General features: G+C 40.6%; 1 protein-coding gene across 1 annotated transcript; it reads left to right on the top strand.

The window, feature by feature from the left end:
- Window positions 1–6,042: 6,042 nt before the first annotated feature.
- On the top strand, window positions 6,043–24,218 carry LOC149318156 (divergent protein kinase domain 2A). Its single transcript, XM_089509097.1, has 3 exons — window positions 6,043–6,946; window positions 19,780–20,083; window positions 21,339–24,218. The coding sequence occupies exons 1-3, from the start codon at window positions 6,290–6,292 to the stop codon at window positions 21,668–21,670; spliced, it is 1,293 nt and encodes a 430-aa protein (XP_089365223.1). The 5' UTR covers window positions 6,043–6,289; the 3' UTR covers window positions 21,671–24,218.
- The last annotated feature ends 3,169 nt before the right edge of the window (window positions 24,219–27,387 follow it).

Here is a 27,387-nt window from a genome sequence, read left to right as displayed (position 1 = left end):
ACAGAAAATGTAATACAAAAATAGAGTGTACATAAAACATAATTTAAGCATCCTGCAGTCTAAGGAAACAGATATAAAGAAGCAGGGTTAACTTAGTTGTATCTGTTACTAGAGAAGTGAGACATACATACAGTTAAATCATCTGTTGGAAGTTTTCAAAACATTCTTGTGTATTTCATCTTCAGCTATAATTTCTCATGCAGAACAAATGGTGCTATTCGATATTTTGTTTAATATGCTGAAAATGCCTCTGATATACAGTACTAGATATAAAATCACCTATTCTTTTAGGTGATTATGAATTCTCATTCTGTCCTCTGTGGTACTAGCTATCCCCCCTCCCATTTACTCTTATCTGCAAATTTGATAAACATACATCTGATTCCATCATCCAAATCATTTATAAATGTGTTACACACAGGAACCAGAGTAGAACTCTGGGGCACCCCATTTGTCACTTCTCTGCAGGATAAAGAGGAGTAACTGGTGAGGACTCAGTCAACCAGTTACAAATCCACTTAACTGGAGCACTGTTCAGTCACATTTTACCAGCTTGTCTGAAAGAATAATCATGGAAGACCTTGCCAAATGCCTTACTGAAATCAAGGTATATTACATGAACAGTAGTCCCCTGATCACCAGAAGAAAGTTAGGTCTGTCATAACTTGTTTTTATGAAACCAGTGCTAAGTATTAGAAATTACAGACCTCTTTTCTAAGTGCTCACAGACTGATTAATTATCTTTTGTGGAAACTCTCTTGGTACCAACCATTCCTTTTCTTCCAATCTGCTGGGGCCTCCCCTGTTCTCCAAGAATTCTCAAATATTGACAAAGGCTCTGAGATTATGAATTCAAGTTCCGTTAGTAACCATGGATGCAGTTCATCTTGACCTGGAGACCTGAATTTATTTAGAGTAGCTGGGTATTCCTGTATGACCTTATTACCTATTCTGAGCTGAAGTCTCCTTGGTGAATGATTTGTTCTATTTGCAGTTTTTCTTTTGGGAGGAGACCAAGCAAAGTAAATGTTGCACAGTTCTGCCTCCTGCCTTCTCTCTGTACCCTATTAAGAGCTCCCTAAATAATGACCCTACCATTTCCATATTCTTTTTCTTGGTCTGAAAATGGGGGGGGGGGGGGACCCAAGAAACACCTTATTTTATTATATTTAACCTCTGAAACAAGCCTGACCTTGTTGTAAGTTCAAACATTTCTGACTTTCTCTCTGCAAGTACTAGCTATTCATTTTTCTTCCTCTTTAGTGATTTCACCTTTCCTCCATTTCTTGTACATGTCTCTTTTAAATCTTAGATCATCTGAAAGTTCTTTATATATCCATTCTGGTTCCTTTTGATACCCTCCGCTATTTTCTTTCTCACTGGAATTGTCTGCAATTGTTCCTTCGGTATCTTGCTCTTAAAGAAAATACCACCCATCATTATCTCCCTTCCCTTTGAACATTTCTGATCATTGGATCTCACCCAGTACAGTGGTGCCCCGGGTTACGAAATTAATTCGTTCCGCTGTCAATTTCGTAACCCGAAAGGCTTTCGCAAGCCGAATTCCCATAGGCGCTAATGGGGAAAAGCCGCGATTCCGTGTGAAATCGCGCCGAAAAGCACCAAAAGTTTTTTCGTAACCCGAAAAAACTTTCGTAACCCGGAACAATGTTTTCCAATGGGATTTTTTCGTATCCCGAAAATTTCGTAACCTGGGTATTTCGTATCCCGAGGTACCACTGTACTGTATTTCCCTAAGTACTGAAATCAGTTTTAAATTCCAGAGGCGTGCCCAATTACATTTGCCCTCCCCTTTCCTCTGTACATCAAATCCCAACAGGATGCAGTTACTGCCACCCAAGACTCCCATTACTTGTATTCTGTTGCCCAGTGGTTAGGATCCTTTTGGTTAGGATTGGTTGCACTATTTGATCCCCTTATTGCCTCCTCCATCTTCTGCACAAACTGTCAGCAAGATTAATGATGAATTTGTTAGACCTTATACTGTTGGCAGAGTTTCACTTCCAACAAACATCAATGTGGTACTAGCTAACCCCCTTCCCATTTATTATCATCTTCAAATTTGATAAGTGGTTCACATCACTATACGGTTCAAGAGTGGTTCACATCACAATATTTCTTCATTTTTAATGTCTGGTCATCTGTTCTAAGAAGACATAATCCATGTCACGTTTGGATTGGGGGCATCTATAACAGAATCACAGTAATATCTGTATTGCTTCCCTTTGCATTTATTTTTACTCAGGTGCGTTCAACACATTTTCCACCATTTACCTCACAGGCGTGTACACAATCCTTTTTATTATTATTATTTTACACTTTATTTTAAAAAGTGTGCACACATCCTTAACATGGCATTCCTCTTTTTCAGCAAAACTGAATTCATGTTTTCCCACTATAGCCACCAAACCCATCTCTGGGGGGCTGGGAAACTCTAGAGCCAGTTTTTGGTTAACACTGACCAGGTTCCACCAGAAGTCATTTAGGCTTAGCCTACGATTTATAGTTTGTTCTTTTTAAATGTATTTTGGAAAATCAACATAAACTCAAAGAATTGTTGTGGTGTAGTGGCTGGTGAGAGGCCTTACCTCCATTCTAAGTGCCATTAGTCTTGCATCTGAGGGACAGTGGCAGGCACAGGTTTATCATCATTTAGCCCAGCAGCAGGTGACAGTCCCTTCCTCCACAGCTACTACCATGTTGTCTGTAGAAGGGCAACCAGCATCTGCTGAACTTAATCCTCCTCCTCACTGAGATTCCCTTTTCCTTAAGTTTCTTACTTAAATTATAACTAAGCATGGAACTGTCAAATTGAGAATTTGTAAGCTGCAACGATAGCCTTTTTGACTGAAGACCAGGGTATAAATACTCTAAATAAATTTTAGTAATTTTCTTCTATGTCTAATGAAACTAATTTACAGTGACTGCTGTGACTACACTTTGTGGTTATGAAAATATCACCGCCTCCTTAATCACCTGTGTAACTGGCTAGACAAATCCACCCTTTTGCTGAAGTTGGGGAGAGACTAAACTGTTGCCTACATATGTCAATGTGAAGAAAGTGATGAATACAAATCCACATGTGAGCATAATTTTGTAGATAGGAAAAACTGTTCTACTTTTTTTTATGTACATTGATCCGAACGGGAGAGGTGGGCTAAAAATAAATATTATTATTATTATTATCACACCAGCTTCGCCTTATGCTGAATGAATAAACATATTACATTCTTTTTCTCCAGTGAGCTCAAGGAAGTACACATGGCTCTCTTCCTTCGGTAGCCTGTCTTGCGTCTATTAATCTGACGCCCTACTTGTTTTATTGCCTCTACAAAACTTTCAGACTGAGTAAGCACATAAGTACTAAGCATTCTTTTTATACTATGCCAGTAGATATATTCTGCATCTACATCTAAGGCACCTTTTTAACCCTGAAGGTTGAATCTGCCATTTCCACTTACTCCTGTTATGGAAGCCCTGCTGTTTCAAAAGAAATTTAAAAACTCAACCATCACAACAAAATCCAGATGCAAGATGGTACAAGTTTTATTCATTTTCAAGCATCCAGCTGATGAAGGAAACTAGCTAAGGCTGTCATTAACCTCACCCTCAATATTGTTATGTAACTAACAGGTTGAATCCATGGATTTTGAAGTGGTTGGCTACAATTTGGGACAAACTTTATTGGAATACAAGGTACTCTAAGGCAAAACAGTTTTTCATTCCTACAAAATCTGCTGCACACCAAATAAAAGGACTGCATTCAGTGCAACCAATTTTTTTTTTTTGCCTGACAAGCACTTCCAAATATAACCAAGGCTATTTTTAAAAAGTGTTGCTTATACCAGTGTTTGCATTTTTCACTTCTGTAAAACTTAACACCTCCTCAACTGAAACACATAACTTTAGCTGTTAAAATTCAGGATCCCATGTGGAAATGTGCTCCATTTTTCTGGCACGCTACCAGCTGTAGGAAGCCAATCCCCACAGAAAATAGGTTAGCCAGGTCAGGCCCAAGATATATTTGAAGCAAATTGAAAACCCTCCAGGTATATCCATTCCTAAAGTGTCTTTACCCCCCCCCCCCCTCCCCGCAATGTCTAATCTGTAACCTCAATTCAGCTTCAACTACGAACTCTGAAGTAAGGAAATATAAAGACCCTCTTTAAACCTCCTCAGAAGGGCTGTAAGAGAGAACTGTAAGAAAAACCAGTGTGTTTATACACACACACACTTGTCCCTCCATATTTGCTAGGGTTAGGGGCACAAGACCCCCATGAATATGTAAAAACCGCAAATAACAAAAACACCATGTTTTTACCTGAGAGGACACCTCTCTAGGAATAATCTCTAGGTCTTTCAGTGCAACTTTTAAAGCTGACCATAGAGTTGCATTGGAGGACCTAGATATTCCTAGAGAGAACACATTAATCAAATCCGCAAACATCAAAGCCGCAAATAAGGAGGTATGAGTGTATAAGGAAGTATTAGTAAGGAAGTCTAAGGGCCCTTTTTTAAACCTCAGAAAGGCTGCAACATACAGAGAACCGTAGGAGAAAGCAGTCTCTCTCTCTCTCTCTCTCTCTATATATATATATATATTATACATAGATACTTCTGACAAGTACATGGAAAAACAACAGCAAGGAAATGCCTCAGAGGAGGGTTTACACATACTGGGAAAAGCAGTATTAATATACATCAAGTTTTAGCAATAGTTCAAAACCTAGGTAAGTTCTAAAAAGAACATAATAAAACCCTTGAAATTAGGACTCAGTCAACATGGTTGTTGTATGTTTTTTGTTTGTCTGTTTTGTTGTTTATTTTTTATGTTGAAAACTTTAATAAACACTTTTTTAAAAAGGCTGCTGCCTGCCCCTGTCAACACAAAAGAGGGCAGAAATCCCCACCTTGCTCCATCTCTCCACCTAGAACCCTTTCAGATAAGCTCCTTGAAGCTCACGTTCTACCAACTAAGGCTGCATCCACACTGGAGAAATAACCCGCTTTGGCACCGCTTTAACTCTTTCTGGCTCAAGGCTATGGAATTCTCCAGTGTGGATACAGCCTCTCAGAAACTGTTGAGGGGGGTTGGTATACAACCCCTTTTTGGAGTCCTCAACGCGACTAAGCTTCCCCTTTCCGCGAGGAAGCGAAAAAAAAACCCGTTAAGAGCACATCCAAACAACTTTCTCCCTCCCTCATCCCCCGATTCCTCCCACGCTGAGAGAGACAACATGGCGGAGCCAGGCAGCCAGCCCTCCCACTACGCCTCTCTTCTCCTCCCTTCCCCCTTCATTTTCCTTTAGCCCAGCAGTTCAACTGAAAAACACCAGAAAAAATCTGCCCCAGCGGGGGGCTTTATATACCGTTGGAGGGGGAGGGGGCGGGGAACGGAGGGAGTGGGCGGGGCGGACAGCGAACCAATCCCTTCCCTCCTCCAGCTGGCTCGCGCTCACTTCCCCCAACGCCACGCCCACTTTATCTTTCTCTCTCTTTCTCACCCCTCCCACAATTAGAAGAATCGCTAAGCCCCGCCTCCCAAATCCAACACCTTTCTTGCCTTTGAGTATACGGTTGGGGGGGAAACGGAGCGAGTGGGCAGGGCGGAGAACGAACCAATCCCTTTCCCTTTTTCAGCCAGCTCGCGCTCACTTCCCCCAAAGCCACGCCCACTCTCTCTCTCTCCCCCTTTAGAAGACTCGCTACCTTCGAGCAACCACGCCCACTTTTTCTTTCTCTCTCTCTCTCTCTTCCCTCCTTTAAAAGACTCGCGAAGCTCCGCCTCCCATATCCAACACCTTTCTAGTCTTTTGAATCACGTACGTGCGCGCACGCGCACACACACACGCACAAATGTGAACGGACGCGTGTAACTGCTAGCCGAGGAACCAACTGCGCGTGCGCAGAAGAGAAAGCGCGAGAACGTGCGCGCGCCTTTTTTCCCTTCCCCTTGCTGTCAGTCAGGCGCGCGCGCGCCCCAACCGTCGGCGTCGGTTATGTTTGTAGCTCCTCCCCCAAGAGGCAGGGAGCGAGGGGCGTGGCTTGCCCTGAGTCCGGCGGCGGGCTCGTCGCCCGTCCCTCAGTAACTTGCCCGCTGCCTTTTTATTAGGCGAGCCTCGCCGCCGCGGAGTTTATTGGCGCCGGAGCCGCAGCGCGGAGAGAGGGAGCCGGGCTCGAGTGGGCGGCTGGGCGGTCGGGGCTCGCTCCCCCGCCGGCTGGTCCGGCTGGCTGGCCGGCCGGCGTCCCCGCTCGCCGCTCTCGGACGATGCTCCGGCTGCTGTCGTCGCTGAAGTTGGGTCGGCTGTACCGCTACGCGAAGCTGGCGTTGCTGGGGGTGCTGGCGGCGGCGCTGGCCCTCAACTCTCCCTCGCTGCTGGCCTCGCTGCAGCGGAACGAGCTGGCGGAGCGGCGCTTCCTGGCGCTGAACAAGTGCCCGGCCTGCTGGGGGACGAGCTGGTGCCGCAAGTTCCTCAACGGGCAGCTGCGCCTGGAGAGCTGGGGCCGCCTCCGCCTCCTCGACTTCCTCAACGTCAAGAACGTCTACTTCGCCCGCTACGGGGAGCCCCGCGAGGGCAGCCGCCGCGTCGTCCTCAAGCGCCTGGGCTCCGCGCGGGAGCTGGCTGACATCGACGCCAAGATCTGCCGCCGCGCCACCGGCAGGGGACGCTGCGACCTCCTCCAGGCCCTCCACGCCACCGAGTTCGCCAGCGTCAACGGCGACGTCCGCCTGCTCACCCCGGAGGTCGTGGAGGGATGGTCCGACCTGGTCCACTGCCCCTCGCAGCGCCTCCTCGACCGCCTCGTCCGCCGCTACGCAGAGACCAAGGACTCCGGCAGCTTCCTCCTCCGGAACCTCAAGGACTCGGAGCGCATGCAGCTCCTCATCACCCTCGCCTTCAACCCGGAGCCCCTCGTCCTCCAAGTAAGGCTCCGCGAAGCCAGACATCGCACTGACGGAGTCAGGCTGCATCCACACTGCAGAATTAGCCCGGTTTGGCACCGCTTTAACTCTCCCTTGGCTCTTTGCTATGGAATTCTGGGAGTTGGAGTTCGTTGTGGGCCCGGAGCGGAGCGGGAGCATAGCAAAGAGCCAGGCGAAGTCAAAGCGGTGTCAAACCGGGCTAATTCTGCAGTGTGGATGCAGTCTTCAGAGGGGGTTTGCCATTGGTATCCTCTGAGGCTGAGAGCGTGGGACATGCCCAAAGTCGCCCAGTGGGTTTTTGTGGCCCGGCCGGGGATTTGAAGCCTGGTCTCCGGAGTGAGAGGGTCACTCGGTTGTTATTTTGGCTGCTAGCAGGGAAGCGCGGGTTCTTTTCCTATCCATTATCATTCAAAGATCCTTAAACTGGAAGACTCTTATGAGCGTATTATATGTGTATAAGAGCCCTCCATGCAGTAGCTCTGTCGAACACGTAGCAAACTACAATAACGTCAAAAATGCACAAGACAGTGATACTTTATGGGGCCAACCAAAACACACGAAATATATGTCACAGGCTTTCAGGGCTCCACTGGCGGCTTCATCAGGCAAATGTGTTAAAAACCATACAGCAGGGGGGAAATGTGGCTGTTAGTCCCAAGCCTGCGTTGTGTCATGATGTGGGAGGGACAGGCAACCCTCTCCTCCTCCTGGGTACTCCAGGGAATAAAATGTAAAATCTAGTAGCAAGAGAAAAAGAGATGCTCTTCTTGAGATCCAGGTTGCCTCCCTCCTTTGTGAAGCTCCAAGCTGCTTTGTTAGGCAGAGGGCACTGAATTTCTCCATGTGTTCGGTGTACCTTACTTCCAAGTAAGTGGGCATAAGATAGATTGCAGAGAGGGCTAAACAGCAGCAACAGCAGTAAAGATCTCTTAATATTTCTTGGTGTGTCACCATTTAGTACACTTTGGATGGATAATTCCTAAGGAGGCTCAACAACATAGAAATCTTGGTGAACCAATTTTGCCAGACCATGTCAGGACAGAGGGAGCAGCCCTTCTCCAGTCTGGTCTTGGGCTGGGAGGTCCATGTGGTCAGTTTTGTAGTTAGAATCATAGAGCTGGAAGAGACTGCAAGGGCCATCCAGTCCAACCCCATTCTGCCATGCCGAAATCTAAATCAAAGCATCCCCATCAGATGGCCATCCAGCCTCTGTTTGAAGACCTCCAAGGAGGGAGACTCCACTACACTCCTAGGAAGTGTGTTCCACTGTTGAACAGCTCTTACTGTCAGGAAGTTCCTCCTAATGTTCAGGTGGAATCTCTTTTCTGGAGCTTGCATCCATTGTTCTGGGTCCTAGTCTCTGGAGCAGCAGAAATCAAGCTTGTTCCCTCCTCAATATGACATCCCTTCAAGTTTTAAACAGGGCTATCATATCACCTCTTAACCTTCTCTTCTCCAGTTGAAGCCGTGAAGCTAAAAAGGCTGTTTGTAAGGCTTTGGTGTTATTTTTCTAGATCAGCCCAAATTTGTTTTAGTCCTACAGTCTGCCTGCGTCTCTTCATATTTTCCCTGGGTTCTCATGGGCTCTTATGGTGGTGATCACCCTCTTGTGTACTGCTTTTCTAAGCTGGGACTCCCTTTAGTTTTTCCTGTGGGGGAGTCCCTTTTAAAAGCTTTCTGAATTTGCCATAGTGAAATCAATGCAGAGTTATGTATAGTACAGTATTGTAGTTTTTCTCATGCTATCTTGATGTGGGGATCAGCAATCCCTCCCCTCCCCCCATGTGCCAGAAATAATCAGTTTGAGATGGCTTTAACTGCCTGGCCCAATGCAAGGGAATTCTGGGAACTGTAGTTTTGTGAGACATTTAGCTTTCTCTGTCAGAGAGCTCTCTGTCACAACAAACTACAATCCTCAGGATTCCAGCACTGAGCCAGGGCAATTTAAGCGGTCTCAAACTGGATTATTTGTGCAGTCTGTTTTGGACCTCTGTGTGCTCACTGGGTACAGTTGCATCCTTTTTGGAAACTACACAGGGACTGGCAGGCAATGGCTCATGGTCTAGCACCAGTCCAGGACCATCAGTTTAAGTAGCATCAGGGCATAGCATGTTAAGGGCATTTCATTGTGGCATAAGCATTGTTGGATTCCCTTAAGATACTGTAGACCTAGCCATTCTGTGTCCTCCATATTTCACTCTGTGTTGATTAGAAAGTGAATTCTAAAACATGCAAATATCCCTAAGTATGCACTGGAAGCTGTTTTCAGCCAATATACGTAGTATACCAGCCTTTATTGAGATGCATTTGCGTCTGCCTTTCCCACTGGTAGCAATATTGCAAACATTATTTTTCCTTTCCTGGTTGATTTTTTGGAATTGTGTATAAGTGCTGTTGAGAACTGGGTGTTTTCTTAATGCTATTAGTTCAGCCCATAGTGGTAAATCCAGTTTGTTTTCTTGTACAGTCAACTGAATTAAATCAGTTGAATTTTGATATAGTCGGTTGAGCTGTGTTGTGCCTGGCCTAAGCTTTTTTCCAGTACTCCCATTAGCTGTAAGTGCACAGAAATACAAACAACCACAACAATATCCCTGGATATGTCTATAACCAAAATATTTTAAGTTCAGATGCACAATCCTAAATTTGTATACTTGGAAGTAAGTGCAAATATTTTCTTAGGTTTTTTTTAAAAATCTTCAAATGCCATTATTGAATCAACAGAATAGTTTCTCATGTTTTTCTTCCTTATGGGATAGTTTTTGGCTTTAAACATTCAGCTACATTACTTTTAAAATTAGAGTTACTCTGTCTGTTGTTTTTATAGCTGTATGTAGTGTAACTTCTTCACCTTTCGTTCCTTTACCTATTGATATTCAAGTGAAATTGTATCTGAGAGAAGAATTAGTATCTCCATTTTTAATTTGTGATGGCAAGTGTCAGTCTTTTACTTTCTTTTAAATGGCTTTCTTTTGGCAAACTTCCCCTTGCAAGTAATCATTGATGGTTAAATGCCATTGCTCAGATAACAGATTTAGTGGCTTTCTAGCTAAAGACAAGCAGCTTCTTATAGTTGCTGTATTGATTTAAATTTAAGCTTTTCATTATCATAGTATTAGCTGTTTAATCAATAGTTTTTTGCTGTTGATAATAAAATATTTTGATTGAAAATTGTCAAATATTATACTGTTCATCAAATTCCATGAGCAAATGTTCTAGATATTCTCCAGTATCTTTAGAACAAAGATACATTTAGAATTTCATGGCAATACAGACATGTTCTTGTATTGGATGGGTTAATTTGATAACAAGGAACAAGCTAAATTTAATGCACGCTATTAAAAAAAACCCTCTAGAGATGTGGTAGTATAACCAAAAATATCCCTTTGCCTGTTAGCATATTTACGTCAGCTCAGTTAAGTATTTGCCAGTAAATGGTATTTATTTTTATGAACCTATACTTCAGTCACATTGGTTATTCAGAAAGCTGGTTCAGATGACATGCCATTGCTTTGCATAAGGAAAATCGGACATACATCAAATTTATGTTAGAGCAATGACATTTTAACAGAAAATAAAACACATTAAATAGTTCTGAGTAACTTTTGTCTTCACTTATTCTTTAGTTCTTAAAGAAATTTCCTAGTGGCAATAAATAAGCTAAAAGAATAGTTGATTTGCTTTCCCAAACTAGAATGGTTGACAAAGCAAGATAAAGTGGAATGTTAAAACAGCTGGTGCTCTGTTCAGCTGCTTAGTGACTTGGTATAAACCAGCTGGTGTATGTCTTTAACATTTCTTAAAGGACTGCCATTAACATGAAAGCTAGACAGGACTTTCCAAGATAGTTTCATTCTAGATGCTTTTTCTGTTAATAAAAAGTTCAGTATTGGCAGACATACAGTACTAGTATAGCAAAGTGGTCTAGTATAAACACTATTCTTGAGAGAAGTATCTGTTTGCTGTGCTGGCCTGGAGTAAAGTTGTGATTAGTGATATTGCTTGTATTTGAAGGTAACATGAGCCTTACATCTGAATGATGGAAAGTTTTAGTAAATCCCTCTTAGCAAGAGCACATTGAAATTCAATAGTAAGTACTGTAATGCATTTTACATTTAGGAATATTGGTATGTGCCTTCAAACTCATTTTAAACTTAATGACAATGTATCATGAGCTTTTTGCGGGGGGGGGGGCGTGATTTACTCAGGGGGTTGCCATTGCCTTCCTCTGAGGAAGAGTGTGTGACTTGCCCAAGGCCACCCAGTGGGTTTCCATGGCTGGGGGCTGGGGGCGGGCAGGAGGTTTGAACACTGGTTTCCCAAAGTGCTATTCCAGTACTCAAACCACTATTTCACACTGGGTCTCATAAACTAACTTGTGGAGGGAGCACATACTGGTATAGCATGTACGTAGCAGGTCTTAAAACCAAGAGGTACTCTTGTATGGCTGATAGTGTGAGGGCTTACCTGTTTGATAAAGCTTTATAAAGTTTGCTGTGGGCTTCTTCAATAATCTAGCCAGATAATTTTGGAAACAGAATATTTTAATGTCTTACTATGTTCATGGTTTCAGAAATACTGGCATTTCCTTTTTAACATATTTATTAAACACTTTGCAGAAGACTTGTAATAGGTGCCAGTTATATTAATAGTGCAATTCTGTAAATGTCTACACAAAGGTTATAGGTAAGTCTCATTGAACTTTATGAAATTTATTTTCAGGGATGCATCCATAAGTTGCATCCTAAGAGGTGTAAATAATACTGTAGCTCTATTTTTAGCTTTTTGAAAAATGAAATTTAGCCTTTTATTACATACAGTCTTAAAGTGGAAAGTGATTCTGTCCAAGACAGTTATTATTATATGTACTGAATATTATATCCAAATTGTAACTGCAGTGTTCTCTACAACTCAGGCACTCCTTAATATCTAACTGCTTCAGAACTTGCAAAACTTGTTTGTCAGAAATAGTATAGCTGTTTTTAGGGTCTGTAAATAAGCACACTTCTAAAAGGCATTATTATGTTTATTTAGTATGTAAGTAAAAGGTACTGTTATGAGGATTAACTAATGTTGCTGATTTTTCTATACAAATGCTTAATATGTCTGCAAATTGTACCGTAAACATGAATTATGTAAAGCTTTTTGGCATAAAAGTCCTTGGTTGTTGTTGTTGTTGTTGTGCAACTTCAGGTTGTTTTGGACATACGGCAACCCTAAAAACCGATTACTGGGTTTCCATGGCTGAGAACCCTGATTCCCAGAGTCATAGTCCAACGTTCAAGCCATTATACCACACTGGCTCCCAAAAAAGAAAAACAATCTTTATATTCTGGATTAATATTAGAACATGTTGAATGAAGGGGTTAAATGGGGTTTAGAAGTTCAGCTGGCCAGGCTATATGAATATGACTGGGCACTAAATAAAAGGTTTGAATGTTGATATTATAATGAGAAATGTGTCTTGAGTAATCTAATAAACTACAGTGATTCTTGGATTATAAGACTTTTGTCAGAGATTGGAAGCTTAGTTTGAAGCCTATTTAGAGTATGGATTACTGGTAAAGTGGCAGTGCTTATGAAGTGCACATTGCCACAACAGACAGCTTTTATTTTAGCCAGTTTTGAGATTAGTTAAGCTTGACCTACATTTGAAGAGATTGTCAAGGCGAGAGGAAAAGCTTTGTGATAGAAACATCTCTCACAAGGACACCTTATTTATATTCTTTATTGTTTAGATAAAAACTCATTTTTTTGTTGGATACTGTTAATCTGGGTACCTAGAAACACTCAGATTTATTTATAGCATTGAAAAATATAAATTAAGCAGTCTGTTAGAATGTTAATGGAAGAATTAGGTAAATATTGCCATCTAAATTATCTGATTGAACTGGGCCCTGTAATCAGTAGTCTGAGACATATGATAGCTAGCTGTTGAACAGTGAAATACAAATGCAGTTCTGTGCTACACAAAGTAATTTTGCATAATGCACAATTAAGGACTGTAAACATTTTGGTAAAATTATCTTTATTCTGTTTTCAACAACTGTTTGCTTGTTTGTTATTTATCATCTATCTTGCGTTTTTCCAGTCATTCTACAGCTGATTCCATCCTAATTCTGAATTCTTATTTGTGAGCAGTGGAAATTTGGTTGTTTGGCAAAAAATGTCATAATGTTTAAAACTGAGATTTATTCCTCCTAAGTAAATTTTCAGTTACCTTGCTTCTGCTATTTTCTTACCTTACTAGTTTTAATCTGGGGTTTTCTTTTTGTTAGCTAGTTCCAAGTATAAATAATTTGCTTAATATTGGGTTCTCATAGGTTAAATGCTTTTTAAACAAGTACATACTATATTCGTAATGTTTCACTCCACCAACAAGAGTAGATGGGCACCACTGTAATGATTAAATAAAACACCAGTGTTTTTGTAGAACCTAATTTCAAGATTGTAATATCTTGTAATGTGCACAGATGTTTTTAAAGCAGAAAAGCATTTATATTGAACAAATATGTAGTGGCTAGCCAGGCATGACAGATTGCTTTAGACCAAAACAACTTTAAAGCAAAACAGTTTAAAATCAGTAACCAAGCAAACCAGTTCAAATAAAGTTTTCCATATTTGTCAACTAGATAGTTCCTAAACAGAAAGCAAATACTAATTAATTGATATAACTGTGTGTATTTGTGTGTGTGTGTGTGAGAGAGAGTGAGTGAGTGAGAGAGTGAGTGAGTGAGTCAGTCAGGCAAAAAGACGCTATGCAAAAAGACACTATGCAAGAACTGTGAATAATTTTTTAAAAGAAATTCTTGGGTGGTAACTGATATTTTGCTTTCACATTTCTATGCCCTGTGAATTTTAAAGCTGAAATGAGTCTTCTTGTGGCCTATGTCTTTTCCTAACTTGCCGCAGCAGAGACTCTATATCCCACCTGCCACAGAGCAGGGCAGGGTTTAGTAGAAGCTAGATTCAGGTCTGCTTATAGATTTCTAATTGATTTTCAGTGGATAAGCTAGTGTTTTTGATTCCCAGTTAACTAATAATAGTAATAAAAATGTACCCTCTCCTGGATTAGACAGCAGAAGTTTGTAAAAACTAGGAGTCAGGTTTTGTGTGAGGACAATTGAGAGCCCAGTTGTGGAAATGAAAAGAATACAGACACTGGGTAGATTACCGCACTACACTCTTATAATGCTGCTATTCCACTTTTACTACTCTGGCTGCCTCCTGTTGCATTCTGAGGTTTGCAGTTCAGTCAGTGAGACTTAAGAGCTCTCTGTCTGAGAATTCTAAATGCCCCTCCCTAAACTACAAATCCCAGAATGCAACAGGAGGCAGCCAGAGCAGTAAAAGTGGAATAGCAGCACTATAAGACTGTAGTGCAGTAATCTAGAAGGAGCCCTGGTGGCACAGTGGTTAAATTCCTGTAGTCCAACCACTCACTCACAAACCACAAGGTGGTGAGTTCAGTACCAGCCAGGGGCTCCAGGGTCGACTCAGCCTTGCATCCTTCTGTAGATGGCTGAAATGAGTACCCAGTTATTGGACCCAATTGGTTTATACATTGTAAACTGCTTAGGGAGTGCTTAAGTTCACTGATAAGCAGTATAAAAATGTACTTGGTATTGCTGGTAGGTCAGAGCCTATGTTTAATTATAAGAGGGCATCCATTTTCTTGAGCTATTATTTTTTGCATGTCTCCAGCTGGTAACTTGAGATTCTTAGATAAATTCCAAATAACTTCCAGAAGGCTGAAGCCTCCTCTGTCTGCTAAAGAAACATCTCGTCTTACTCCTTGCTATATGCATATTCCATTCTACTTGATTTGTATGCTGTTATCAGGAGTGTGTGTGGAGAGGTGGCCCATCTCATCTCTTTTCTTTTTATGCTCTTTCTCTTGAAGATCATGGTGAAATGGAAGGTCATAAATGTCGTGGTATTATCTCTCCTGTACATAAGGGTAATACATTAGTGAATGGGAAAGGAGTGTTAATGCACTGCTTCAGTTTCTGCTCCTGTGTCATGAATGTTCAGACATTTGTAAAGAACTTAAATCCTCCTTTTTGTTGCAAATGCAGCTATGGCCCTATACAGACAGACCAAAATAAAGCTGCTTTGAGTCACTTTGGAGGTATGGTGTTTCAATGATGCATGAGTCCTAAGAGTCTGGAAGCTGCACCAGAGCTGCACTCCAGTCCTTAGGACTGGAGCGTGGCTTTGGTGCGGCTTCTGGCTCTTGGACGCATGTATCATTTAAACAGCATACCTCCAAAGTGACTTGAAGCAGCTTTATTTTGGCCTGTCTGTATCAGACCTAAGTTAAGATTCCTATAATTAGTGACTGTCTTTGTGTTTACAGAACACTTATGTCGATGGCTGTGCACCAGAACTATGTCAAATGTAATCCATTCAGTTATCATCAGTAACTGTTCACTGTCTTTTGACTCATTAGTGCAAGCTGATTCTCTTTCTCTGTATGATTGTCATGGTTAGCAAAATGTCTTGTATTTGCCTGCAAGGATCATCAAAATGCTATAAACATGCATTACTTCATAAGCGGAATGGTTAGCTGTGAGTACTGGGGTGATAAGGATTCTGTCCGAGGGAGTTCACACTGCAGATGGAATGTAGAAGCTTTTCTTTTTTGACACACATAAAAGTCATGCACATATTGCTTGGGGCGGGGTGGGGTTTTTTATCAGTTGGCTGAACTCAACAAAATGGCCCTATGGCTTTGGTCTTGAATAATATATTTACATTGCTATACTGTAAAAATATGTGATTATATAATTAATAAGGCTGCTGTCTACAGTCCAGGAAATCCTGGGTGCTTGGCCTCAATTTTTTTCTTGTGGCAGTTCCTAGTGCTGTGCTGCCAAGCTGCCTTTTGGTTTTGGTTTCTGAGTTTGTTCCCAGGATTTTCTGCATTGACAATTAAGGCATTATTCCTCAGTGCCAAATGTGTTCAATATCTGGCCCACTGCTGGAACTTGCTACAATAAGCAGTAGCACATTATGCTGTGCTTTATGTGTGCTTCCTTGAGCTACTGCTGAGTCATGTTAAACATGTCTCTTTCCCAGTAAACATAGAGCAGCTGAAATTATTTCATGAAGTAATCTGTAGTTTGGAGCTCTTCTCCATTATCTAACACATTGCCAGTTAGGATAAGTCAGTTTCATTGCAGAAGAGCTTTAAAAACATGTGTGCTTTTTTGGGGAGGAATTTTCACAAATAGGCTTTATTGGTCTGTTAAATCTAAAGCAGGGGTAGGCAACCTGCGGCCCGCGGGCCGGATGCGGCCCGGCGAGGCCTTGGGACCGGCCCCAGCCCGGTCCTGCTGCCGATTGCAGCCGGGGCCTTTGGCCTCTCGTGCGCAGGGGCAATTGTCTATAGAAGCCTCAGAAACATGCATTTATATCAGTACTTCTCAAATAGTGGGGTGGGCCCCCCAGGGGGGGCGCGAGGCTCCGTAAAGGGGGGCGCGAGGCTCAGGATACAGTGTTATGCAGAGGTGTACTTATAACAATTTTATAGACAAATGATACTATTTACAGTCGCGTGGGGGGCGCGAAATGTTTTCTTCTTCCTGGGGGGGGCATGACAGAAAATAATTGAGAAGCACTGATTTATATTAACATTTTTTAAAAAAAATCAGCAAAATTTTTTGCGTGTCCTCCACTTTTTTAAAAAAAGTGTCCACCATTTGAAAATTTTGTCCTACATTTGTCCCGGTTTATTTATTCATTTAATAAAAAAGGTTGCCTACCCCTGATCTAAAGCTTGTAGCTTTCATTATGAATGTGTTTTAGTTGTAGCTGTTTATTGGATTTTAGTGTTTTACTGGGCTGGATCTTTTAATTGTGCTACTGGGTATGTCAATACTTTTGTTTTGGAGTTTATTATTCAAATTTTATATTAGATGGCAGTTGTGGAGGGCGGAGTCTCCTTCCTTCAGGCTTAGTTCTGATGGAGCTGGACTTGCCTGGCGAACTCCCTCTCAGGCCGGCAGATGGCAGTTGTGGAGGGCGGAGTCTCCTTCCTTCAGGCTTAGTTCTGATGGAGCTGGACTTGCCTGGCGAACTCCCTCTCAGGCCGGCAGATGGCAGTTGTGGAGGGCGGAGTCTCCTTCCTTCAGGCTTAGTCCTGATGGAGAATTTTTAAAACTTTTAAGATCTTTGCAATATATAAAGTTAACAATGGCCCAGAACACAGGGACCAAAAGAAGCAGCCCCCAAACGGCTGGAAGCCACTCCGATGGTGCCCTCCAGTCCAAAGGACCGGAACAAAAGGAAGCAGATTTAAACCGAGTCCTGGTGACACCAGCTTGGGACTGCAGGCAGCTGCCCTCTTTGGAAGTGGGCTGTGCAGTTGCTGAAGTCCTGGCCCGATTGCAGCCAAAGGCCACTCCTTCCCAACTGTCTGCTCTGCACCAAATAATTACTTCATTTCAGCAGATCCTGGTTGGTTTTTACAGTATCAAAAATTTTGCAGAAAATCCATATAGTACAGTACATAGGAGATGATGGGATAGAAGGAGGTTAAGGTGTGAATGAAACCTGCATTACTGGGGAATCAGACAAATAAGGTATTAGGAGACCTGGATATAAACCCCCACTTGGCCATAAAAATTGCTGCTTGTTCTTGGGCCTCAGAAGATTATTGTGAAAATAGCAATAGCAGTTACATTTCTATACCGCTTTATACTGAACTTAGCAATCTCTAATGTGTAAGCTAATTGCTCCCAACAAGCTGTGGATTCATTTTAACGACCTCATTAGAGTGTCCGGCTGAGTTGATCCTGGAACCTCTGGCTGGGGTTGTACTCACAACCTTGTGACTTGTAAGTGAATGGCTGCAGTACCAACATTTAACCACTGTGCCACGACTAAAAGAGGAAGGAAGACTTATCTGTTCTTTGTAGGAGAGGCATATAAATGTAACAAATAATGAAGTAAATTCAGGGAAAGTGATGCACTGGGAGTAAGTGTTAATATCTCATTTCTGTAGGGAATTTTAGTGGCCCAATTATTCTGAAGGCATCAGGTCTCATCTGATGTTAGAAGCTAAGGAGGGTCAAGCCTGGGTAGGCCTCCCTTACATGGGAGACCACCAAGGTGTATACAGGTACTGTTAGCTATATTTCACAGGAAGACAATGACAAACCACCTCTGCCTAAGAAAACTTTGTGAAATTCATGTAGTTGCCATAAGTCAACAGGCCACACAAATGTACATGTGTGCATACACACACAGAGAGAAACTCATACAGAATTGTGAAGTCGAAGGCTTTCATGACCGGCATTCATAGTTTTTTGTGGGTGTTTCAGGGTATGTGGCCATGTTCTAAAGATTTTCTTCCTGATGTTTTGCCAGCATCATGTGGAACGGGCCACAGATATCCAAGATAGTTGAAGTACTACGGTCAAGATAAAATGCAATTTTTGTAACATTGCTAGTATTGAAAATAGAAATTATATTTGAAATAACTATAGTCACAATATTTGCATTGTTATAGTAAGATAAGGCAGGTTTTCAACTTACAAGTGTATAAGGAGAAGGATGTTGAAGACTGAAGAATTACTTATGTATAGGTGTACAGATACATGAAATGATGAACAGGGAAAGAAGAGGGAAAACATACGGCAAGCTTCAGTTATCAATTAAATTGAAACTTTTGTGGTTAGATGTCTATTACTGGTTGCGGTGTGTGCTTCCCTTCTATTGTTGGTGGAATCAGGATTTCCTTATAGGCAATGGGCAGTAATATTGTCAGATGACTACATGATTTCAGACTTCATTTACTTTTAGACTATAAATGTATTCTTAGAAGGGCAGGTGACTTAAATCAGGGCTTAAGTTATGAGTGAAGTCTTTAGAGAACACTTTGACTTAAGTCACTGAGTGAAATAATATGGCTTCATGTATTTATTACTTTTTGGTACCTCAAATCTAATCACTAAAATATTTCAGTCTACAAGTGAGAGCAGTTTACAATGGTGATGAGGGTGTAATTTGTGTAACTCTTTAGATAATTTCTTTTCATTGATAGAAAATGTTATACATTGTACAGTTATAATCTGTGTCAAGCAGCAGATCACATTTAGACCATAGTTTATTAAATTAAACCTTACTTGAGTGATTTACATTGCTATTGCAGTATTGTTGTCTGATGGCTGTCCTTAAAACATAAGTACATACTTATATAATCCCACATCACCAATCAGTGGACATCTACAGTAAGTGCTCTACATAAATATTGAATCTGGGACAATCGTCCAGAGAGTGCAGAGAGCAAATCATATGGATACAGATGGTGGTGAGTCTTGAACCAGGCACAGAAAAGACTAAACATAACTCACTTAGCCCCCACACAAGTGCCATGTTTTTTTTAATAAAATTAAATAAAAATAAAAATCAGTTTTTACTTTTAAGTCACCATCAATTGTCCTTAAAACGTTTACAACTAGATAGCACCTTCTACGTTACCATTGTCATAATTATTCATAGACTGAAACAAAGATGCAGTTTTTTGCTTTTTATATTACGTGTATAAGAGTGACAGAGCTGCTCATTCATTTTTATGAGGCAGTATCTAGATTTAACTAGCATGTCTGTGATGAGATTTAGTTTTAATTATATTTTAAAATGTCAGTCAAAATAGAAATTTACTGTTATTTATATTTTTTAAAAAATCTGATTCATAAAATAATCTTAATTTAAATTTTGAAAAGACATTTATCATTTGTGGTTTTAGTCTAATCTGATTCTTAGTAAATATGTCTATGGGTGTTTCTCCCACTCCTAGCATTAATAAAATATCTTTCTCTTTCCAGAGTTTCCCTTCTGATGAAGGATGGCCATTTGCAAAGTATTTGGGAGCATGTGGAAGAATGGTGGCTGTAAACTATGTGGGAGAAGAGCTGTGGAGTTACTTCAGTGCCCCATGGGAAAAACGAGTTGACCTGGCATGGCAGTTAATGGAAATAGCAGAACAACTGACAAACAATGACTTTGAATTTGCACTCTACCTCCTTGATGTCAGCTTTGACAACTTTGCAGTAGGCCCTAGAGATGGGAAGGTCATCATTGTGGATGCGGAAAATGTTTTGGTGGCGGATAAAAGATTAATCAAACAAAGTAAGCTGGATTTCTTTTCATTTCATGGCTACTGGTTCTTCATTTATGTATTAACAATTTGTGGTGGGGTTTGGTTTTTTTTTTTTTTTTGGTATCATAATGCAGAAGTAGACTTTCAAGAACAGTTGTAACAACCCATATTTGAGCATATCGAAACTATCATGTTACAGGATGAGTATTGCTTATCTTGAAATCCAAAGTGCTGCAAAATCTGAAACTTTCTGAGTGCTGACATGGAGCTTTGAGGTTTTGGTTTTTGAATACATAAGTAGTACATACCTTTATTTGCAAGGCTAACACAAGGTTGGAGAGAGGCATAAGAGCTGTCTTTCTCTCTGAAGCCATCCTTGCACTTGACTCATGTTCTTCCTCACCTCAGTGCACCTTCATCCCGGAGCACCAACAAAACACAGTGCTGGTGCAGCCAAAAGTTACTGGCAGGATTGAAAGAAGGCCTTTAGTTATTGTGTTCTTCTCCAGCACTTTTGCTCTTGGTACTGGGCTGCTGGTTGTTGCTGCCACTGCCAGAGTTCACTTCAGACTTCACAACACAAGGCCGGACAGAGACACAAGGATCTGTGAAAATCGTGGGAGGTGTGGATTTGCACCAAGCACTACACTTGGATTCTTGCCATTTCACAAATTCTTCTGTCTCTTTCCAGTCTTGCAAATATGGTGCAGGTACATATTGAATTACTTTTTTCCCGAATCTGGGGAAAAAAAATCCCAATCCCGAAAGCTTCAGATCCCAAGCATTTAGGATAAAGGATAGTCAGCCTGTACTTACTATGTGGGCATGTGGTACCTAAACTGGATTTCTGTTCTACAACAGAATAAAAGAAGACAAGATTGCTGTTGCTAACTTTAACAAGATCATAATCTCTGTCAAACTGCTGTTAGTGTATTGCCCTGCTTTTCCTTTAGATTTGATATGGTAGCTTATAAGCGATCTTTAAATCATGGTTCTTTTAATCATTTCATGTTATTTTCTTCTTTGAATGAGTTGCGTCTAGAGTTTGTTTTAGTTTCTGTTTATTGAAAGGAATTACTAATGTTGGTGGACATATACTAGCCTGCTTTAATGTTATTAGTGTTTGCTCATTCACCACCTCTGTAAACTGCCTTCAGACAGAATGTTGTTAGGTCACAGCAACAATTGGTTGTTTTCATCTCCAGCCTCTTAAAAAAGAATGAGATTTAGAGAATGGGAAAATATCTTCCTGTTTTCACTTAGTTCTTTTTATTTATTTCACAGATAAACCTGAAAACTGGGATGTATGGTACGAAAGCAAGTTTGATGACTGTGATAAGGAAGCTTGCCTCTCTTTCTCAAAGGAGATCTTGTGCACTCGTGTCACTGTGGACCATAACTACTATGCTATTTGCCAGAACCTTTTATCAAGACATGCCACCTGGCGTGGCACTTCTGGAGGCCTTCTTCATGATCCTCCAGCTGAAATTGCCAAAGATGGTCAACTTGAGGCCTTGCTGGATGAATGTGCCAATCCAAAGAAGCGATATGGTAGATTCCAAGCTGCAAAAGAATTGCGTGAATACCTTGGCCGACTAAGTAATAATGTGAGGTAGTTCATAATGGTTACATGGTCAGAAACTGTATGATGCTGGGACAAAGGCATATGGACAATTGAGTTCTGAACATTAAATAAGAACAAGTAGAATGAGAGAATAAATTCCACAAACTAATGTGGTACGTTGAAGATGTTCTGTATACACAGACAAGGCTACATATCTCACTGCAACTTGAGCTATTTTTGATTCGCATGGGAAGAATGACAACTTAATTGACTCACATCAATAGGACTTTACATAAACCTGTGTTACTACCACAGTTTTATGAGACAGATACCCTTCATTGGAAAGTCAAGTTGTATTGGCCTGTTTTAAAGGCTTTTATTTCTGATATCATTGTGTCTACCCCATTTCATCCCTGCATACAACTTACTTAAATGGTGTTTAAGTACATGCCGATAAGCCCTAGGTGTCCCTTGTTCTTGAAACTAGTAAGTTTTCATCTAATGCTGTGTACCATTTTTGTACAGGATCCTATGACTACTCTCATATTGAGTCCCCCCCCCCCATTGTTTCTTACTGTTTGTATGCCTTATTAAGGACATGCTTATAAAAGCAGTCTTAACTATTGTGTGAACATAAACTAATTACATCTGAATTCTTTGTAATTCTACTGCAGGTAGTGCTTCACAAGTTGGTTAAAATATACAATTCCATCTTTATTCCAATATTTATAAATGTCCAGTCAACAGGAAATTACTGTATGAGAAAGTAAGTACTAATAAAGATAAATGATTCAATCCAGACTTAATCATGCCTATAGCAGACCCACTGAAATCAGTGGAATTTAACTTAGTCATGATTAGATTAAATTTGGGTATATCAGTGAGTGTCTTCAAAGCATGTTGGACACTGGATCAAACCTAAAGTTTGTTTGGGAAGAAGCAGTACAGTTAGTTAAAATGAAATCAAAATAAACTCTTTGCTAGTATAGTAAACCACAAGCCAAAGAAAATGGTTGTGTATCAGTCTCTAGTTGCTTAAAATTATATACTGTAGTGACATTAACCCACTGACAGTTTTCAGCAGGTTTATAATTACTCTTGAGAAACTTCACTTCTAGTTAAAAGCCTAGGAAGCTCTACATGAAAATTGGAAAATGCCTAGCAGGCTAGCATTTGTTCTGCATTATTCACAGTTCTGCTGAATTTGCAACGTAATGATGTTTACGGAACGTTCATCCATGAGGTTGACTATTTAATAGTACTCTTCATGTTTACTGTAGAGGCCTTGCATTGCATTAAGTCTTTAAGTTGGAGTCCAAACAATCTTCAGATGGTTGTTCTGTACCTGAAATTGCTCCCACAAATTAGAAGTTGAATGACAAAGTAGATCACAGTTAATATGTATCTTTTTAACAAAAGAAAACAATACAAAAGAGCTTGTTTACCTTCTGTTTCTTTATGATTGCAGTTATAGGCTTTCTCTCTATTAAAGAGATGAAACTCTTGTCCCAAACAAAGGCTCCTATTTACAAATTGAACCAACTGACAGCAGCTAGCCACAGTTTTTAAAGGTGAAATGGGATGTCTTTGCTCTGAGAATGATCAGTATAGTGCTGAAAAATGAATTTGGATAGGCTGAGCCTGTAGGAAAGTAATGGAAAAAGTCTACTCCGTTTCAAAGCTTTGAAAATAAGCAGATTATCTCAGAAAGTTGTAAAAATAAATTGCAGAGCCTTTCATTAATTTCTGTTTGGGCTGACAGTCATAATATAAAGCTGCTTATTTGCACATTGTCTCTACAGTGTAGCTTTCATTCATTTAATTGTTGTAACTATCTCCTCCCAGAATAATTCTTTTTGCCATGGCAACCTTTTTTCACCTCTGATACGACACAGCCCAGAGAACATGAAGCATGCTTGGGGCCCACTGAAATAATTTAGATTTTAGTGTGTGAAATCCTAGTTATTTCAGAAAGCATAGTGTTGCCTAGTTTTTTTCTGAATTCACTTTCATGTATTTACATAGGATTTACATTTGCTTTGTTTTGATTCAGGTTCTGAGCAAAACAAATATGAGACAGAACACTAGCCTGCCACAAAAGGCCTTGTTTTACCACAATATTAATTTAATACCCACACTTTCTGATGAATGAGATATATGATTGTTGTAGGCTTTAAACAACAGAAAACACTGCCAACTATTGAGGCAGTTCAGCTGCCAAATGTTCCTTGTGAGGTTGGGGTTTGGAATTCATTATTCCCTCTTGAAATCATGTGCTGATATGTAGGATTCTAATGACAGAAAGAATCCACAGTTTTCAGTCTACAGGGAAAACACCTTTGTGGAAAGCAATAAGTTTTCTTCAATTTGCACCTATCAAGTATTTATTGTACAAGGACAATTTATATTTTTAGTCATTGCCCACAAATAATGGTGAAATATTTTTGAACAACATGTTTGGGGTTTGTATGTGCATAAAAATTGTCTTTTGTACTGTAAGTTACTGTTTAATTTGATTATCAAAACTGTCTCCTGTGCCTTTATACTAAGGTTGTTTTTACAACTTCTCTTGACTATTAATAAAAAAATACTTTATGAAATTCTTACTGTTCTTCTTTAAATGTACTGCACATTAAAACACCAAGATATTAAAAGAAGCATGTTTCTCCCCCATGAATGGCTGGTAGTTCAGAAGTGTTGTTTCTTTGTTTTTTCATAGAATAGAGAGATTCGTGGAGAACAGCACCATTGACCACTATTAACATATAGTTTGGCCCCAAAGCAACCTGCCCTGTTCACTGATCTTTGCAACCAAAATGATTAAAGCCTGCACTCCCATTGACTACAAATTGTTTGGAAATGGGTAACAGTGAAGGAAGACCCTTGTTTATTTTGGGTCTTGCTTGATGAGATGGAGAAAATATCTGGTTGGCAGATTTAGAAAATAGAATAGATGGACTTCTGATCCGATCTGGTAGGGTTGCTTTCATATGTTTGTTACTTGGAGACTGTTCTTTCTTTAATTTGATGCTATCCCAGCTAATAGATTAAGATTAGTCAACTCTATTTTCTTCTTCAGTATTAGGTGAATGCAACGTAATAATTAGGCTATATTGAATATAAAACCTAATGACGTTTTAATGGGTGAGCCTGGATTGGTAAAGCATTGAGCTTATTTTCTTTCTCTATGATACCTTTCCTATGTGGCAAGGAGCCGAATATCCTTTTCCAAACCCTGTAGCATACACACTATGCATGACTTCAAAAACTCTGGTTAAGAAAGCCAGCTTCATGTCCAGGTGTTTGTTTTAAACTATGAGATGTGAAAGTATACTCTGTATGGGGGGAGGAGCATGTAAACACAATGCTTGGCTGGGTTCATTTAAACTCATGAACATAATGCTAAAACCACATATGAACATAATTAGCTTACCATAGTATTGCTGCTTTACTAAATAATTATGGTAGCTTCCATTATGGATTTAGTGTAAAATAATCATCAAAGTTTATCTGGCTTAAAAAGAAAGTAATAAATTTTAATTTCCTGTGTTAGTCGGAGTTTCTATTTCTGGAAGTCATATGTCAACAATTGCTTTGGTCCTTTGGCATTCACAAAGGATCTACTAGTCTTTAAAACGTAGTCACCCTTGGCTATTTTTTTAATTTGCTATCACTGATTTTATTGGTGACAAGGCTTGTTATCCTGTGCAGTGGGTTAGTCTCATGAGAGACTGTTTTTTACAGTCAACTGAGGCAGCTTGTCTCTTTTGTATACTGTTGGTGGAATTAATATTCAGTAAATGAAGAATAGTCACCTTAAAATCGATAGAGAAACATATTCCTACTGTCTGGGCAAACTTTGATCATTGCTTTACATGGCCTAACCTTTTACTTATGTTTCATTTTTCTACTCACCTACAGAGACAGATCAAAGCCAAAACCATAATTAGACATGGGTTGAGTGCTGGAACTACAGAAGGAACATTATAGCACAGTACTGTACAAGTATATTGAAAACAAACTTGTTGGGAGAACACCAAAGCAATGTTTGCTCCTGCTTAAAATATTACTATACTATAGCGAGCTGCACAGAGAGAAGACATGCCTTATTTGATGATCTATGTAGAATGCTTTATTTTAGAAGAACTATAATGTTATTTCATCTGAGGGACAAGGCCTGATTTTATTCCCAGACTAGAAAATGGATTTTATAAAAACAGAAAAAGATGCCTTGAGGCATTTTGAGGCACCACATTCACATTTGGGGGCACCACACAGTTTTGTGGGTTATAAAGATGAGTAAACTATAGAACAGGGCAAGTTGTTGCAGGGCCAAAGTAGATACTAATAGCATGTTCAGGATTTCCACACCTCATTCTCAACAAAAAGCAACAGGAATGCTCAATCCAGTTTAGATGTATTTCACCCATATCATTTTGGGGAGACTGAGTACAGCCCCTGAAACTTCTGTTTATGGCATATATAAGGTATGATGGTGTATAGCAGGGGTCGGCAACCTGAGGCCCGCGGGCCGGATCCGGCCCGCCAAGGCCTTCCTGCCGGCCCCTGCGCAGTGCTGCCGCCGATTGCCGCCGATTTTCCCCATTTTCGCGCCGCTGCGGCCGCCATTTTGTTTTTCAAAATGGCGGCCGAAGTCTCGCGGGACCTCAGGCAAAGGTCACGCGAGACTTCGGCCGCCATTTTGAAAAACAAAATGGCGGCGCCCATTAGGAGGCCTGGTGCAGCCCCTGGAGCACTCCAACAGGGCTCCAGGGTCTGCAGCAGGCCTGCATCAGGCTCCACCTTGCCCTCTGCCCTCCTCCCTATGAATAGAAGAGCAGGGAAAGGAGGAGGAGGAAGAAGGAGGAGCCAGCTGGCCAGCAAGAGCAAGAGCAAGCCAGAGAGAGGTTGGTTGCTTCCTTAGGGGAAGGGGGTTAGCCTTCTATTCTGAATTCCATTTTAGTAGTAACTTGTTAGTATTATTATTATTTATTTGCCCTTGGTGGTCTCTTTGCAAAAACTACTCCAAGCTCCTTGTGCTTCTCTGGGTTGAGACAGTGGTGCATGCTTTCTCCCTTCTATTCTGAATTGCATTTTAGTAGTAACTTGTTAGTATTATTATTATTTATTTGCCCTTGGTGGTCTCTTTGCAAAAACTACTTCAAGCTCCTTGTGCTTCTCTGGGTTGAGACAGTGGTGCATGCTTTCTCCCTTCTATTCTGAATTGCATTTTAGTAGTAACTTGTTAGTATTATTATTATTTATTTGCCCTTGGTGGTCTCTTTGCAAAAACTACTCCAAGCTCCTTGTGCTTCTCTGGGTTGAGACAATGGTGCATGCTTTTCCCCTTCTATTCTGAATTGCATTTTAGTAGTAACTTGTTAGTATTATTATTATTTATTTGCCCTTGGTGGTCTCTTTGCAAAAACTACTCCAAGCTCCTTGTGCTTCTCTGGGTTGAGACAGTGGTGCATGCTTTCTCCCTTCTATTCTGAATTGCATTTTAGTAGTAACTTGTTAGTATTATTATTATTTATTTGCCCTTGGTGGTCTCTTTACAAAAACTCCTTTCAGCTCCTTGTGCTTCTCTGGGTTGAGACAGTGGTGCATGCTTTCTCCCTTCTATTCTGAATTGCATTTTAGTAGTAACTTGTTAGTATTATTATTATTTATTTGCCCTTGGTGGTCTCTTTACAAAAACTCCTTTCAGCTCCTTGTGCTTCTCTGGGTTGAGACAGTGGTGCATGCTTTCTCCCTTCTATTCTGAAT

Source organism: Sceloporus occidentalis, unplaced genomic scaffold, assembly GCF_023333645.1.
Source record: "Sceloporus occidentalis isolate IW3139 unplaced genomic scaffold, rSceOcc1.0.p SCAF_2, whole genome shotgun sequence".
Lineage (NCBI taxonomy): Eukaryota > Metazoa > Chordata > Lepidosauria > Squamata > Phrynosomatidae > Sceloporus > Sceloporus occidentalis.
This window is presented reverse-complemented; position numbering and strand designations above follow the sequence as displayed.